Raw genomic sequence first — 18,729 nt, forward strand, 5'->3', positions numbered from 1 at the left:
GCAATGGGGACAAAGTGTTCAACACATGATTCTTTTAGCGACATACCATAACATAGGGTCAACAAAAGAACCACATAATTGAACATGATTTGAGAATCTTTGGGTAACACTACCTAAAGAATTGACTCACTGTTATCATCCTTTAAAGAGAAGTCAAACAAATTTCTCCTTGAACTTAATCCAAGAAGAAAATTCTGTTATTGACTTGTTGTCAGAAAGTAAAAGCTGTCTACTCAACACGTTTCTCATCTCACCAGCAGTCTTTAACCTAAAGGCAAATTCTAGTGCCCAAGGGTAATGATCTGCTCATCTGGAATGCCCCCAGTCCTTTTGTTTCCTACACATTCCCTATATTCCATTTTAATTTCAAGAGATATGTGAAATAAATCCAGAGTGAGAAACACCAACTTTAGGAAGGTGATTCCTTCAGGAATAAATGGGGAGGAGGGAATGGGAGTTCTTCAGCTTCGTACTGGATCTTGATAAAGAATCCTGCATGGGTGGGGCAACAGCACCAGAAAGCATGGGGCAAATGTGAAGAAGGGTACAGAGAAGGAAGGACCAAGAGACAGATTTAACTCCAGGGTAACTGGATAAAAAGCAGCACTATTAAGATAAATAAGAACACCAAGTGAAGGAACTTGGGGAGGGAGAAAGAGTTGAACAGTTTCCACTTGGCCATGAGAGTGGGATGCCAGGAAGAAAGTCAAGAGAGCTCTAGTCAGTGGTAAGAAGTGAGAAATTTGGGTACAAAAGGTTAGCACCAGGGGGAAAAGGAAGCCAGAGGAATGAGCCCAGGTAGCATCTACTTTGCCTGCCTGTTGTCAGGCTCAAATGAAAAAGTGCACAGAAAAGGGCTTGGTCAACCCTAAGGAGCTTTGTCAATGCAGTATTTCATCTTCAGAGAAGTGACTGAAACCAAGGGCAGAGATGAAGCCATAGGGAGAAGAATGGATGGAGAGGAGCTCCCTGATGTCTGGAAGCTGCAGAAGCTTTATAGCCAGGACAGGTGGAAAGGGGAGAAAGAGAGACCAATCAGATTCCCTTCTGCAGGATCTTTTCTCAGAGTAGCTCCTTTGGGACATCCTCACTGACCTAGTCTCATCCTTTACCTTACTGACCCTTGCTCCATTTCTGCTCCCTTCCTTCCTGAGATGTTACTCTCCTCCTGACTTCTACCACAGCCTGTTCTCAGGAGCTTTTCTATGGTTGTCATGCTCCTGCTTTGTTTTCTCCAGGTGCTCTTCTTTTTCTCCTCACCATGGAAAACAAAAACAATTTCCTAGTGGGTCTTCCTGCCTTCAGTCATCCCTGCCACTAATCCATTCTCCATGCTTCAACCAGAATTCTCTTTCTGAAATGAGTATCTAGTACATCATTCTCCATACAAGATATATACTGCTTAACTGTGACTTATGCCAGGAATGGTGGTGCACATCTGTAATCCCAACAACTTGGGAGGCTGAGACAGGAGGATTGCAAGTTTGAGGCCAGCCTCAGCAACTCAGCAAGACTTTGTTTCAAAATTAAAAAAAAAAATGGACTGGAGATATAGCTCAGTGGCAGAGTGCCATGAATATAATCCCCAGTCCCAAAGGGGGAAAAAAATATCTGTGACTTATGAGACGCCTGAGGCTGCCTCTTCTTCTAGCCACATCTCTTCCTGTCTCCTACTACTCCCCCAACTCCTGAGGTTTCAGCCCCCACAGATCACTCAACCATCTCCACAGCACAGACGCTCATCTGTTAACAAGGAGAAAGCCTGCTATGCTCCTCCTGTCCAATTGTTCCCATTTTTCAATATCTCAGTTCAAATGCTGCCTCCTCTAAGAACACTCTATGACTCATCATACTGGAGTAACCATCCTCTCCATTGTATCCTCATAGCAGTATGTGTACCACTGTGGGCTGTTATATTCACATGTCATCTCTATGTCCGGTGAGGCTGTGTGGGCCTCAAGGCATAGTTTTATTCACCTGACACCGTATATGATTTCTCATGGTGCTCGGTGAATGTTTCTGGTTAAAGATGTGAATGTGTGAATGAGTACAGGGTTGTCTTTTTCATCCACCTCAGGGCCTAGACCCAGTGTGTTCCTGGACAGGAATCTAGAAGCAATCTTTTTCATGGCAGTCTTCCAGATGGGTATCATGTGTCCACAGTAGCCCCTTTTGTGGTCACAATATTAACCCAAAGTCAAGTTTCTTGGCACCTTCAAGGTGAAAAAATAGCTATGGGATTTCTGAACTCCAGAGGTAATGCTGGTATGCAAGATACCACAATTTAGTAAGGTCCACACTGTGGTCAACCCAGTGACTAGTCCTTCATGAATGTCTTAGGAATACCAACAACTAGAGCTTGTTCCCTCCTGTGTTCACTTACTGAATACACTTTTATGACCACCTGCTCTCTACTACATGCTACACTAGCTAGGCATGGAGGACCAAAAGAATTAAGCATTTGGTAAGACCACAGACAGAGCAGCAAGCAAATAGAGACAAAATTAGTTTGTTCAAAACATCCTGACTGAGAACATATGCCAGACTTTATCCTAAGAGCAGGGAGAACACAATGAACAACAGGTAAGCATCCCTGTCCTCAGACAACAACAAACAGGATGAACCAGAGAAATAAAAAATAGGAGGGAATAACAAGTACTCAGGAGAAAAGCCAAAGATGAAAAAGGGTATTAAAAATGTAGCTAAGCCCGCTAAGAACTGGAACAAGACAGGGATGCCTTCTTTCACCACTTCTATTCAACATAGTCTGGAAACTCTAGCCAGAGCAATCAGATAGACCAAAAAAATTAAAGGGATATGAATAGGAAAAGAAGAACTCAAATCATCACTATTAACTGATGACGTGATTCTACATTTAGATATTCCAAAAAGACACCAGAAAACTTCTAGAACTCATAAATGAATTCATCACAGTAGCAGGATATAAAGTCAACACCCATAAATCAAACACATTGCTATATATCAGTGATGAATCCACCAAGAGGAATTAGGAAAACTACCCCATTCACAATAGCCTCAAAAAAAAAAAAATACCTGGGAATCAATCTAACAAAAGAGGTTAAACACCTCTACACTGAGACCTACTGAACACTAAAGAAAGAAATTGAAGAAAACCTTGGGAAATGGAAAGATCTCCCATGCTCTTGGATAAGCAGAATTAATAGTCAAAATGGTCATACTACCAAAAGTGCTATACAGATTCAATGTAATTTCAATTAAAATCCCAAAGACATTCTTCATAGAAATAGAAAAATCAATCATGAAATTCACTTGGAAAAATAAGAGACCTGCAATAGCCAAGGCAATCCTTAGCAAGAGTGAAGCAGGAGGCATCACAATACCAGATTTAAACTATACTACAGAGCCATAGTAACAAAAACAGCATGGTATCGGCACCAAAGTAGACATGTTGACCAATACAACATAGAAGACACAGAGACAAACCCACATAAATACAGTTGTCTCACACTAGACTAAGGTGCCGAAAATATACATTGGATAAAAGATAGCCTATTCAACAAATGGTGCTGGGAAAACTGGAAATCCATATGTAACAAAATGAAATTAAACCCATATCTCTCACCCTGCACAAAAATCAACTCAAAGTGGATCAAAGACTTAGGCACTAGAACACAGACTCTGCACCTAACAGAAGAAAAAGTAGAGCAAAATCTTCATCTTGTTGGCTTAGGATCTGACTTCCTTAACAAGACTCCTAAAGTGCAAGAAGTAAAATTAAGAATTAATAAAGGGGACGAATTCAAACTAAAAATCTTCTTCTCAGCAAGGGAAACAATCAATAATGTGAAGACAGAGCCTACAGAATGGGGAAAAATCCTTACTACACGAACCTCAGATAGAGCATTAATCTCCAGAACATATAAAGAACTCAAAAAACTTAACACCAAAAAACAAATAACCCAATCAATAAATGGGCTAAGGAACTGAACAGACACTTCAGAGAATACAAAATACATTTGATCAACAAACAGATGAAAAAATATTCATCATCTCTAGCAATTAGAGAAATAAAAATCAAACCTACTCTAAGATTTCATCTCACTGCAGTCAGAATGGGAGTTATCAAGAATACAAGCAATAATGTGTTGGCGAGAATGTGGGGGAAAAGGTACACTCATACATTGTTAGTGGGACTGCAGATTGGTGCAACCACTTTGGCAAGTAGTATGGAGATTCCTAGAAAACTTGGAATGGAACCCCCATTTAACCCAGCTATCCCACTCCTTGGTTTATGCCAAAAGGCCTTAAAATCAGCATAGTACTGTGACACAGCCACATGAATGTTTATAGCAGTTCAATTTATAATAGCTAAACTATGGAACCAACCTAGATGCCCTTCAACAGATGAATGGAAAAAGAAAATGTGGGGTGTATGTATGTGTGTGTATATATACATACATATATATATATATGTATGTATATATACACACACATACATACATATATATATATGACGGAATATTACTCAGCTTTAAAGAAGAATGAAATTCTGGCATTTGCAGGTAAATGGATGGAACCACAGAATATCATGCTAAGTGAAATAAGTCAATCCCCAAAAACAAAAGGTAGAATATTTTCTCTGATAAGTGGATGCTGATCCACAGTGAAAGGTGGGTAAGGAAAAATGAAGGAGCTTTGGATTGTTCAAAGAGAGGGGTGGGGCAGTGGGGATGGAAAGGATGGTAGAATGAGACAGACATTAAGTTTTTGAAAAATATCTATCACTGTCCAAAAATAGGATAATGAAAAAAATTCCAATACTACATATTCTTTTACTAAGATTACTCTGAAATGTCCACATTTTTCCTATTCCCAAATGAAGCTAATGTGTATTTACTAAGAACAAAAGAGAAGGGGCTGGGGTTGTGGCTCAGTGGTAGCAAGCTCGCTAAGCATGCGTAAGGCCCTGGGTTCAATCCTCAGTACCACATAAAAATAAAATAAGGTATTATGTCCACCTACAAAAACTAAAAAATATATTTAAAAAAACAAAAGGTAATGTGAAAGAAAATGTAGCTAAGGTGGCCAGGGAAGGTTTCCTAGCAATAATATTAATGGAGGCATGAGGGGAGGGGCTGCAGGGATGTAAAGAGGAAGTGAGTTCTTTAAGAAAAGCTGGAGAAGGTTCCAGAGAGGACAGGACTTTTGAGGTGGGCTCTCAAGAACAAAGAACAGCTTTTGAAAGGGACAGAGAAAGGGGCGTCTGGGTTTAGTGAGAACAGGACATACACGATGGGGAAAAGGAAGGGTTGCAGAGTTGCAGAACAGAGTGTCTGGGGAGGAGGGATGCGAGTCAGAGCTGGAGAAGTGAAGAGGCTTTTACACCATACAAAGAGAATTGATTTTATTCTATGGACAACAGGAAGCCAATAACAGTTTCAGATCTGAGAAAGCAGCTGGTTAGCCTGGAGGCAGTGTTCAGGGCAGACCACGCAAGGAGGGCCAGAAGAGGGCAGCCACTGTGGCAATTAAGGCTGTACCACCATTCCTTGACTTCCCAGGGGAAAGGGAGGCAGGGAATCTGCCCTTTACACCTAACAAAATGGGAAAGCTGACATTGAAATCAGACTGCACACATCTGCACTCATCTCTCCTACTATGGTGTTTACATACCTGCAACAAACAGGTGTCCACTTCAAAATGCCAGTAAGATGACAGCTTTTTGTCAAACACACACACACAAAAATGTTCACATTTTACAGCAGAATCCACAATTAACATTCTTGCTTAGGACTTTAAATGAAACACTATGTCAACTCTTTTTAGGCTTCTGAATAACCATCTAAGTAGTATTATTTAAATGATGTTTTCTGCTATAGGCTGCTTTCTTCTGTACTTGCACTGTTATGGCCAATTGCTTAAAATGTTCATGTTAAACTTAGTGGAAGAAGAAATATGTTAGCAATCACTGTCAGACAGCCATTTGATTTACCCACTCAACGCTAATCCCTATCCTGAAGGGTGCCATATGAAAACAAAATAAACAAAACTTGCTAAGTTATTTCACAATTTAAAAAGTGATACATACTCATTCTAGGTATTTTGAAAGATATTGACAAGTAAAAGGAAGAAAATGAAGCATGCATAATTCTACTCTGGATATCCCAAGTGCAGAGACTTTTGGTATATTTCTGTTTAGATTCTTCTAGAGGTTATTTTATTTGTTTTGTGTAGTTGAGATCACACTATATTCATGACACTGTCATAGAACCACGGTTTGAATTGATTTTCTCAGTTTGTCATCAGTGGCAGCATGAAATGGAACCAGGCATTGCTCATTTTTCAGTTCCTTCATTAACCTGGTTCTATTTATCTGAACTCTATCTAGTAAATCAAGGTCCCTCTGAAAATGTGGACTATGAATTTGAACCCATAACTTCAGATGGGGTTACCATCTCATTTTGTGCCACCAATAGAGTATGCTTCTGTTAATTCAGCCTCCAGGTATATTAGTTTTTAATCAGTCATATCCAATTACTGGTTCAAAATCACTTAGACCCATGTTGTGAGAACTCCTTCACCCTTTAATGATACAACTGATTTTTACTAAGTAAATGTTATCTATGCTGATTTTATATTATAAATTTTATATAGTTTTTCTCTAATATCCACAGCCTGATCACTTCAAATTCCAACTCTGTCATCTACCACCTTGAGTAGTTTGCTGCTTCTCACATATTGGCCATGCATTGCATTAGGGACACTGCAGAAGAAAGCCCCTACACAGCAAGATGGTAGTGACCACCCTTCTTGGCTGGCATTAAGTCTTTAATATACAGTCTTTAACTCCACGTAAAGTGTACTGCCACCACTTGGCCCATGACTTTACCAGGGACTGTTGTATGCCTTGATAATATGTTCGTAACACTCCCATTGGTTTCTTTCTCTTCCAGGTACTTAAATCATCTGTTTAAAATGATCAGCTGTAGAATTTTTACCAGTTGTTGTCAAAGGCTCACATCCATCTCAATGCTGGGAATTTCCAGAATCTTCTTTCCCATTCTGGAAAACTGAAATGTTCACTTATCTCCAGTGTTACCTAGAAGTCTGACCCAATTCACAGAAATAAAATGCTCAATCCCAGGACCCTGTGGCTTGCTCCATGTATCCATCCCTATGAGCACCTTGCTCACAGGAGATACAAGAAGGCTTTACAAGTAGGCTTCCACAGCTAATGTAATAGGGGTAAGAAATAGCACTTTTCAGAATGCACACATAATAACGAGCATAATCAAAGAATTGAAAGTTACAAACTAAACTAGATATGAATTATCTGAAAGAAAAAGTAGGCTAAGAACAAGAAAACAAACGCTTGATTTGCTGCACTGATGGACTGTACTTCCACGTACCCTGAACCTATGTGCCCTTAGTCCATCCCATGGAAATATACCTACCCCTTCAGGCTGACATGAGCAATGACAACCCTCCTCATCTAAGACAGGTTCTGTGACAGCCACAGCAGCTGCTCATTCTCTTTTCTCTGGGGCATCTGTGTTCCACATCATTGTTCCATTGGTGGAACATTCCTTGAAGCTTTGTGGCCATGAATTGAAAAGGTACGAGTGGCAGTCATCCTAGTTCTACACTGCTGCTTAGTGCTTGGCAACTCAACGCTTGGAAATCTCCACTGTGGTAGGCCTTTACCAGGGATCCATATCGGCATGCTCCTCTATGATGTTCTAGAAAATGCTACTATTCCTACACCACAGGTCTAGATATTCAGAGGCAGTAAATCTGAGGTATCTTTACTACTTGTTAAGCTCCATAAGTGGTTCCCATCTGTGCCCCTTGTAAAAACCTCTGTTATACACCAAACTAACTTCTGGAAACTATGGAAGGGTAATAGCCAACCTCTCCCCATTACTATAAGGGAGAAGAGATTAGTTTTTTAGAGACAGAAAAATTTTTGAACATGTAGTATGAGTTGAACATATGCAAAATGTTTTTGCATAAATTTTCCTATTTAAACCTCACAGTTACTCAATGAGGTAGGTACAATCCACGTGCTAAAGAAGGGGGAATTGAGGCAAGGAAATTAAAAATATGCCCATAAAATGTATTTTTAATATTCATTCTATTCCCTACATAAAAAGATGTTAGTGTTTTGCATAAGCAAAAAATTAAGAGTTGAGAAGCAAATCTATCCCCCATGTTAATCTGATCCACAGTCAATCTTGCAAGGTAGAAGAGAAACAGTTTAGTATTATCTTTAACAGTTAGGGTCATCTTTATGGTCTTATATTCTACTTACCATTTCCAAACTTCTTAAATAAAGACGATAATTTGTGATGTAAACTCTTCCCTTAATGGGGCCATTGAAAGGACATATGTAAATAACTTCTTTGTCTAGTAAGATAAAAAAAGTACCCTAAAATAATGGAAATATATACCAAAATACACAATAAATGGTACTAATTTAATATAAACTATTTGGCTAAGAATAACTACTGTAAAAATTACTGAAAAGGTTGAATGTAAGCACTGGCAATGTTTCCACATTACCATGCTAGGTTGTATAAGGGCAGTTGGGGAACTAGTGAGGCCACATCACCTCCAGGCACTAGTAGTGCTTCCCTAAGCTGGTGAGCAGAACTAAATAAGGGTACCACTGCTGCAACCCACAGATGATTATAAAATAACTAGCCATACCACTTCAGAGACTGGCTATTCATGTAGGACAATTTCATGAAACTACTTCTGATCACAAAAACATGTCTTCAATAAATGAATGCTAATCATAGAAATCTGTCTAGAGTCTTCCTCTTTTTTAATAGTTCAGAGAAGAGTTTAGATATATTCTTTCCAAACATTTAAGTCATATAAAACAGATGGACAGAGGAATAGCACATCTCCAGGAGAATTAAACAAGGACAAATTTAATCAGGAGAGTTAATTAATTATAACAGAAATATATCATTCTCTTATACTTCAAGGGTGTCCCTGAATGTGTTAATGATCTTTAATTTTTTAATGACTTTAAAGTCCCTTTGGCCTCAGGTGCTAAATGAAAAATACCCAGAAAGGTTACTTCATACCAATTCAATTGGTTACTATCTTGGTTAAGGTTTAAGCACTGATATTTAGCACCAAAACTTCATTTATGGAGACCACTGAAAGTAAAAATATCTTCTTTGCTCTAATCCCAAAATTGGAATGGACACATCCTACTGGTTTCTATTTCAAGACTAGAATTATATGTGCAAGTCTGTGGACACAAAATAGTTTCTCATGGTGCATGGCTAATTCAGAAAAGTATTTTTTGTCTAGGTCCTTCATCTAGTTAGTACCATGTTTTAGCTTTTTAAGCTAAACACCTTGATCTTAATAAATTGAAAGGTTCCTTGAAACAATGATAACCTATAGGTGCCACATACACTGAAATGTGAGAGGTGAGTATCAACCCTAACATACATTAGCACTTGGCTCAGAAGATGCCTATGCTTGTGCATTCTTATGTTAGAATGACCTGACCCTATCAAAGTAGATACCTTCCCTCTTGATATAAATTTATCATTAAAAAACCCACATATATCAAAATGTTACCTTGATATTACTAACATCTATTTTCTGACAAACAATTTTTTTTTTTTTACCAAGGATTGAATCCAGGGGTGCTTAACCACTGAGCAACATCCCCACCCCTTTTTTAAATTTTGGGACAGGGTCTTACTATGTTGCTTAGGGCCTTGCTAAGTTGCTGAAGCTCCTGCCTCAGCCCTCCAAGTTACTGACTGGGATTACTGGTGTGCATGGCTACAAATGAATATTTTAAAACATTAAGATCTACTATCTCACAGAGGAGAATCCATAAGTCTTTAAGGTCATTATTTTGAAACAGATTATCAAAGACTGGAAACCTTAATATTATTTTGTTCTTATAACTTTAAACCACGAAAGCATATAGCCTGGGTAAAAACTTTCAAGATATAATCCATGTTTCTTTTGTTCTAAATCATTCTTAGTCTTTGGTACAGAGATAAGAATATCACTATCCTGGTGAACACAAAACTCCTGAAAGAACTCTGAGAAAGGAATGTGGAGCATTCTCTGTGTTAACACTTCTAAACAAAGCTAGCCTATTTGTCTCTGACTTGTACAGAGTGAACGGGACTGAAGCCACCTGATCCTGCCACACTGCTCATCCAGTTATGTAATCCTAGCATCAGAGGGTTCTTACCAGTAATTAGCGTTTCTCCTGGGAGTCTAGGAACAGTCTCACTGATATCCCGATTGACTCCATCTCGAGATGTCTGGAAAAGAAGCAGAGGAATCAGAAGTAAAGACACTGTGTGTGTATACAGGGTCTTACAACATCCAGGAATACAGCAACTAGAAATATTCTTTTCAAAGAAAAAAATTAAGAGATTTAGCATGTGAGAAAATTAGTAGAGAAAATTCAAACTGTAGTCTGGGTTCGGGATGTGGCTCAGTGGTTGAACACTTGCTGAGTAAGTGTGAGGCCCTGGTTTCTATCCCAGCACTGCAACTAAACAAACAGAACAACCAAAAAGAACCAATCTGGTATCAACATTTATTACATGTGTTAACTCTCAGTATGCATTTATATACAGTTAACATGGTGTTGAATAATACTGATTTTCAATTTTTAAAGTCAGCATTTTTTCAGGAAAATGATAAAATATAAATATGAAGTGTTAGTTATACACTGTACATTGTGGCAGCTTTCTTTTTTCATATACAATATTCAATCACCTTGGTCACTGGGCTTGCTCTTAGTTGGTAGATCATGAGACTCAAACAGTTAGTCATCTTTTTTGAAGAGTAGGAATGAAAATTTTAATTCCAGGGGACCCTAACTGAACCAGAGGACAGTGATTGGCCAGAATCTTATTATGATGCCAGAAAATAAGAACCATGACCTATTGGGTTTCTTGTTTTACTAAGACTCTGTCTCACCTTTACTTCCTCATCTTCACTAAGAGCCTTATCCTAGGCAAGAAGAATATTCTGTCAGAGAACTTTTGAGCTGGTAAGGGTCTTCAGAACCATTTATAAATTCTCCAGTGACTTTCCTACTTCTCTAGGCCTCCCGTTTTACAGGTATTCCCAGGCACGTGCCTCATTCAATCACTTCAGCTCTTCCAGGCAAGGAAATTATTAAACTAAACTAAAATTCACAGGCAAGTTCTACAAGTCCAGTTTACCAAAGATATCCACTGTGACCCAGTTGCCAAGGAAAGGTACCTTTCAAGGTATTCATGCATCCTAGTATAATGATCCAATGATGTGTGGCATGTGTTGGTTGTATTATGTATGAGGCACACTGCTAACATTTGTTTGGGCAAAAGGTTTTTTTACTACTATTTTTCATTCATTTTTTTTCTAATTGTTTTCTAAAACCAAATGACAATCATTTCACGGGTAAAATTAGCTGGGCTTCCCCCAGAGGCCCTCACCTTAGAGGTGTTTTTTCTGTTTTTGTTTGTTTTTTGTTTTTGGCAAGTATTAACTGAAACAAGGCACCTCCATGAATAATTAGGGGCTATGCAAATGGAAAGATTTATTATGAAATAGGAGAAATGTGAATTGTATATTTAGATAAGATAGAAGCTGTCAAAGTGAGGTGTTTGCTGGATTTTTAATGGTTCTATCTTTTTCATTCACACATAAAATTAAAATTGCTAGCCATTTTTAAACATTTTTACTGCTTGTAAGTTAAGTATTTTAATTGGAGGGGGCAGGATAAATTGCTTCCTCAGTGAGAAACAAAACCACACACCTTACATAAATGATAAAACTGGAAAGAAATTATATCCTTTAATACTGCCTCTAACTAAAAACAAATACAAGGGGCAAATGTTCCACTCAGTATGCGTTTTAAATACCACAGTTCAGGATCAAGAGGAGAAAGCATAATCCAAGCCCAAAATGAGAAAGTGAATGTTTGATTAACACAGGATAACATGGGATTAATGTAGGATATACTTTATATCAGAGCAGCATTACCTAAGGGCTTATAATTATATTCTTGAAGTCTACTCCTACAGTCAGAACTGATTCTTGTACCATACAAATACCAAAAGAAGATATGTAAAAATTTATATAATCTGAGGGATGAAGAATGTCCTTACAGATACCCAAATTAGAAGACAAAGGAAAAGATTGACAGATGTGATTACATAAAACTTTGAACTTCTATATTTCAATATCAAAACAAAATACCATAAATTAAAAGGCTGACAATAAACCAGAAAAAAAGACTTGTATATTGTAAAGAGAGAACTATCATAGTATTAACAACACTTATAAATCAGTAAGAAAAAAATCTTCTGAAAACACCCCACAGAGAATAGGCAAAGGGCACACTCATGTCACAAAAGAAATACAAATGGACAATAAACAGAGTTATTACACAAAAGACCCATCCTGTTAGTAATAAAGGAATACAAGTGACAAGACAGCCTTTGATTTCCTCTGATTGCTTGAGCAGCCTTATACACTGATGGATGAGAGTAGAAATTAACCTTTCTGGTAGATAATCTTAAAGGCTGACAGGGCCACGAATAAAGATGTTTTTAAATTCACTCCCTTTCTTTCAATCTATGTTCCCAAATCTCCCACCAATTGTACACTTTTTCCCTGGTTACTTTGAACCATTTTCTGTCAAAGTTATATTTGCTTTGGTTATGCAACTCTTTCATCATCATAATTAGAAAATAATGCCAATATTTAGGAAGGTTAGGCAGCCTGCTCAGTGGGTCTTGGCCTTCTGTTGCCTCCTTCCGAAAGCTTCCTGGAACAGAGGATTGCCTGGTATGTGAAATGTAATGTCTGGCAGCAATTCATGAAATACAGGTTCTCAAAAATGAAGTACACTTATGGACTTAAAAATCTAAAAATTACCAGGCACAGTGGTGCACACTTGTAATCCCAGTGGCTAGGGAGGCTGAGGTAGGAAGATCTTGAGTTCAAAGCCAGCCTCGGCAACAGGGGGGTGCTAAGCAACTCAGTGAGACCCTGTCTCTAAATAAAATATAAAATAGGGTTGGGGATGTGGCTCAGTGGTCAAGTGCCCCTGAGTTCAATTCCTGATACCCCACCCCACCAAAAATGCAAAAATTACTTGACACACAGAAGTTGTTCTATGTCAAATCTGTCCTGGGACGAGGTGGGATAATAAATAAGACCATATTTACTAATGTACTTATAGTATGTGAATGAAGAATGAAATTCATAATTCAATAAACCCCAAATGATTATGTAATAGTTAAATATGAAAGAAAAGAAATGCAAAGAAAGATACAGATAAATCTAGAAACTCAACTTACCCTCTTAATGGATTCATTCTCCAAGGAGTGTGAATTATACTTAGAAGTTGATGCAGAGGCCATAATGGATACTCTATAAGAAAGAAACATTGTCTGTTAACTGAATTTATATTATAATTTCAAACATATCTGATATCAAAGATTTAATATTTCAACCAAGACAAAACAGTACTACTTTACAGGTCCTATTTCCATTCTAGGCCCCAGTAGAATTAAGCAGAGCACAGGCAGTATCGGAAAAAGCTCAATGAGGGTTCAGGAAACTCAAAAGAAGAGAAAAGTGGAGATAAATACAAAAGGGTGAACTTGATGGAATATATCACACATACTCCAGGAATTTTTGTTCACAGTGCTCAAGTAGTTATAAAAAATGATTTCTGGGTTTTTTTTTTTTTTTTTGTGGTACTGGGCATTGAACCCAGGGTCTCATGCATGCTAAGCAAGCACTCTACCACTGAGTCACATTCCCAGCCTGCTCTGATGTTCATCAATGAGTAATAGGCCTCGGATTTCCATACTTTTTAATTTTGAAAGATAATTTAGAGACAGCCAAGTAGAATGATAAAATGGTGGGAAATTTAACTCATACTATTTTCCCCTTCAAGAATTGTTTCCCCAAATTAAAGCAATTTAATGTGGCATGGATTTGATCAAAATTAAATTTACAAGATTTGATTTAATCAGTATTTTCTAGGGAAAGAATACCCTTCATTTAAATAATGAATATTTATGACAATTCAGACATAAATGAAAGCATCAAATTCAGAACATACACAAAAGCATCTTAATGCAAGTATTTAATTTAGACTTTTGAAGATTATAGCAACAACAGGAAACTAAATAATGTTCTGGTTATTTATCAAAAAAGGTTTTTTTTTTGGTACTGGGAACTGAACCCAGGGGCACACTACCACTCAGCTACATTCCCAGTTCTTTATATTATTTTGAGACAGAATCTTGCTAAGTTGCTGAGGCTGACTTTGACCTTGAGATCCTCCTGGCTCAGCCTCCTGAGTTGCTGGGATGGCAGACCTGTGCCACCATGTTTGGCTTTATTTATCCAAATTAATGGCACATAGATATGAAGTGACTCAGAGGTAATCCATATCCAATTCAAAAAGGTAACTGTGAATATCCTAGGTCAGACTGCATTAAAATAACATCACTCCCTAAAAAACTAAGTATGGAAAATATAAAAACACTTCAACACAAATCCTAGTAATTTGGTAGCTTTACAGTCCTCAACACTGTCCTTAAGAATGGCCTGCAAGAGGCGACCAAGATGCAGGTAAGGCAACCACCAGGATGTGGAGCAGCAGCCGCCTGAGAACCATCTTATTATTAGGACTTTGAGGCTGCCTCCACAACAGATCAACTCTACAAGGGCAAAGCTTGTGTCCATTTAGTTCATGGCTGTACCCTAGCACACAATGGCACTCTTAACTATCTAGTGAATGAATGAGTATGTGAAAAAATATATGATATCATGGAACATCAAGATAGGGTCAAGTTCAATACTGGTTTACCCAATCCTAGAATACTGGTACTAGAGAACTACTATCAAGGCTTAAAATGAACAATTAGCAGGGCACAGCGACCTATTCCTGTAGTCCCAGCTGCTCAGGAGTCTGAGGCAGGAGGATCAATTGAGCCCAAGAATTCAGGGACAGCCTGAGCAACACAGTGCGACCCTGTCTCAAAAAAAGGGTGGGGGGGGAGCAGGAAGAATGAACAATTGAGGCAAGAGATACTCAAATTAAAAAATTTGCAACTGCTATGAGATAGGTCAACTTAAAATAACTTTAAGAAGAATTAGGAATGACTCCAAAACGAATTAAATTCAGACAAAATAGTTTATTATCTTTTGAAAACCCCCTCTAAGTTCATGTCCAAGTAAAATAATAAATAATCCATTATTCTCAGAGAGAGCAGAAATGGATGAGATGAACTAGACAGAGCAGGTTTTATATATATATATATATACACACACACACACAAATTATTATATGCACTAATTATTATATGCACTAAACAAGATTATATACTGGGAGGGGTTCTTCAGCAATGGATATGAAATTAGTTTTTAGCAAAAAATACAGTAATATCTAATAAGTCAATGTTTTAAAACCAAAGTTGTTACTGTCAGGTCAATAGAGAATCTTTAAAATGCAAGCTTGTGTGGTCCACTCAGTCTTACCTCCCTGTTCCTATTTGTTCATAAACCATAAGAGAATGAAGACTCCTGTTTTCTTCAGTTCTCATGAAAAATTTCAATTGAAAACAAATATAAAAGAAGCCCTCATTTCCCCTTCATTTAAAAATGTTTTCTTGAGATATAACTCATATACCATCTAATTCATCTTTTTACAATGTATAATTTGTTTCCACTTATCCAGAATTGTACAACTATAACCAAAATCAATTTCATCACCTCACAGAGACATGCATACCCATTAATTGTCACTCTTCACTCCGTAATGTCCCAGACCACCAGCAACCATGGAATTGCTTTCTCTCTCTCTGCCCATTCTGGGCATTTCATATAAATGATATCATATAGTGAGAGGCCTTTCACACTTCTGGAGTTACACCAGACACTGTTACCATTAAAAGAATGATCAAATATGAGCCTAAGAAATTGAGGGTCCAGGTTAGATGTGTCAGTTTCATGATAAGTCATGTTTTCAAATCTCATTAATGAGCCTTTCTGTTGAATGGTTTCAACTGATTCCTGAAGTCTGCAGAAGCATGAACTACTTGATGTGGATAGCTAGATGTCAGGGCTGGCTCCACTCAAAATCCCAACTGCAAACCACGAACTATATGACCCTGGGCAGTTTATTTAACTTCTCTGAGCTTTTGTTGTTGTTATCCCTATTTCACTTCATTGTTTGGCAAAATGAATGAGTTAATACATATTAAGGGCTTAGAGCCACTCCAACTATCCGTTAACAAAGTACCAGCATTTTTAAATTATGAAAGGATAATTTTTGAATACATACACCATAACCAACTCTTCTGCAAATTAATTCTGACCTTAGAAATATTAGGGAGAAAGTCGACAATTACAGGAATTTTGCACAGCTGATTGTTACTGTATTATAAAGCTTTTTAAAAGTACAATAGTGGCTGAAATAGGACAAGAGGCAGCAGAGTGGCACTGTGGCAAATGTGCCAGGCAGCTGAGCACAGGCCCTGGGCTGTCTGTAACTTATCGAGCAAGGGAAGTTCATCAGTATCTTCATCTATAAAACAACTATGTTGTGCTAAGTGTGGTTTGATAATAATTAAAAACTATAGTGAACTTTAAAAAAACAGGTGCCCTTTGGTTTATAGAGTATTTTGTCCCAAACCCCTAACAATCAAGTTTTAATCCATTTTATTTAAAAAACATTGATTTTTCGCTACCCTGGCTTTAAAGCAAAAATTGAAACTTAATTCTCTATATATATGCTAATTACAGGAGCCTAAGCAAAGGTAGATTTCTATTATTTTTGATCCTCCCCCAAAACACCTTTGTGATGATTCAAGCACAATTCTCTCCTGTGACACAGAAGACAAGACCCTGACACAAGTTATTGGCAGGGTGAGTTCTGGAGATCTCCTAATGCTCCAGAATCCTTTCCTCCTAGAAAAGTCTTACAACCTTTCTTGCTAGAAAAGTCTTCCAAGCATCCTCTTGAAAGAAACCAGGTGCAGGTTTGACTGGTCCCAATCTCAGCAGAGGAGTTTTCAACAAAGAAACATGGACACGAGAACTCAAGTCAACCAGCCAAGCAATCCTTGGGGCCTCTTAGCCCCTTCAAATAAAGCTATATAATAATGCTATATTAAATAAACCAGATTTTTGAAACAGACAATGTGGGAGCCCCTCTAAAACTGGGCAGTTTCCTCCTGCTGAGAGTAAAGGCTGAGGGGCAGCCACTTGACCTGGGAGCTGCCTGCCCCCTCCAGCAGACTGTCTAGCACAGACTAAACAAATCTGCATATGTACATGTCCTGCCTTTTGTCTCACTTTGCCACCTGACTCCTCTGAAAGCTTTGCTTTGCCTTCTGCCTTCCTTCAAAGCTGGCTTGCGATAAAAACTATTTTCCTAACAATTTCACTCTGAATGTTTCTGTAGCAGTGAAAGCCCTCCTCTCCTTTGCAGGAATTAGTGCCACCCAGTAACATTTTTAAGTCACAGCATGGCATTCATTGTCTCTCTTTAAATTCAAGACCACCTCAACCTTGGTGGGCCTTCCCTCCCTCCTTCTAGCACTTAGTGCCTTTCAGATAGTAATTGTGGTTACTGACTACTTCCCCCACCAGGAAACAAGCTCCCACAGGAATACAGGCCCCATCAGGATGGATACTGCAGATAAGGATTCCTGTCTATTTTATTTACTGCTATATTTATAACACCTGTAGCAATGCCTGGCACCTAATACTAAATAGGTATTTGTTAAATAAATGAAGAACTGAGCATAAAGACTTCACCAGGGAACTTAGTGGTTGTTTACTTAATATTTCAGTTGAGACAGGAATTCAGGCAAGCTTACACACACATGCATGCACACACACACACACACACACACACACACACGCATATGTATGTATGCATAAAGGTACAAGTCCTTGGCTAATCAGGATGTTCTGGGCATGGTGGCTCTGGGCAGCTGAACTGCAACATTCTTTGAAACAATTTGCATCAAAAATAACTAGAACAATACTAGCCTCCAGGACAGATTTTTCCCTGGAAGCAGACATTTCAAATTAAGGTACAAGAACATCTTCCCCCGTTTCCATCCTATAAGAAACACGGATTATATGAAACACCTAGAGCGGACATAATTAGAAACATTTTTAAAAATGCAGGCCTATTTAGCCTTATTTTAAAAATCTAAAAGCAGAATTAGAAAGTCATTTTGACCTCTGCCTCACGGGGCCTTTGCTAGCAAAATCTAAACACCCAGGGTAGCTCTATTTTCCATGGTCACCTGATTTGAGATCAATGGCCCTTGCTGAGTGGTTTTGCTGAACTTTCTTGTGTACAGACAAAACAGTGACAAGAGGTATGCAGGCTTTCTCTTTTGATCCTCCTTAACGTGGTTTATTAATTTAAATCAATTCAAACATCCTCTTTCTCTTGAGGCTCCCGTGATGGCTGTGGAGAACTAACCAGTCTTAAAGCCCAACTTCTAGAGGCTGCTGGAGAATAAAAAGGTATGAATGAGCTGCTTCTGAGTTCACAGATCTCTGTCCTTACTCGGAAATCTATTTTGAAAAGAAATATGCCAAATACTTAGGGCAGTGGTGCTTAATACAATCAGGCCCGATACTCACTTTGTAATAAAAAAAAAAAAATCTGTAAAACCCTTTTTGCTATATTGAAATAAGAGTCATAGATACTATCAA

General features: G+C 38.1%; 1 protein-coding gene across 5 annotated transcripts in view; it reads right to left on the bottom strand.

Moving 5' to 3' along the window:
* The window catches only part of MTM1 (myotubularin 1), a 104,745-nt gene that overhangs the window by 65,409 nt on the left and 20,607 nt on the right, over positions 1-18,729 (bottom strand). For 4 of the 5 annotated variants that reach the window (XM_079124309.1, XM_079124308.1, XM_079124310.1 and 1 more), the window contains exons 2-4: positions 13,332-13,404; positions 10,220-10,292; positions 8,294-8,388 (exon numbers count right to left, since the gene is read on the bottom strand). In XM_079124309.1, the coding sequence (XP_078980435.1) occupies positions 8,294-8,388; positions 10,220-10,292; positions 13,332-13,404 (241 nt within the window). Of the gene's footprint in view, positions 1-8,293; positions 8,389-10,219; positions 10,293-13,331; positions 13,405-18,729 lie in introns of those variants that run through there. The other variant, XM_079124312.1, reaches the window with a different exon arrangement.

The sequence above is a fragment of the Sciurus vulgaris genome (genome assembly GCF_902686455.1).
Source record: "Sciurus vulgaris genome assembly, chromosome: X".
Classification (NCBI taxonomy): domain Eukaryota; kingdom Metazoa; phylum Chordata; class Mammalia; order Rodentia; family Sciuridae; genus Sciurus; species Sciurus vulgaris.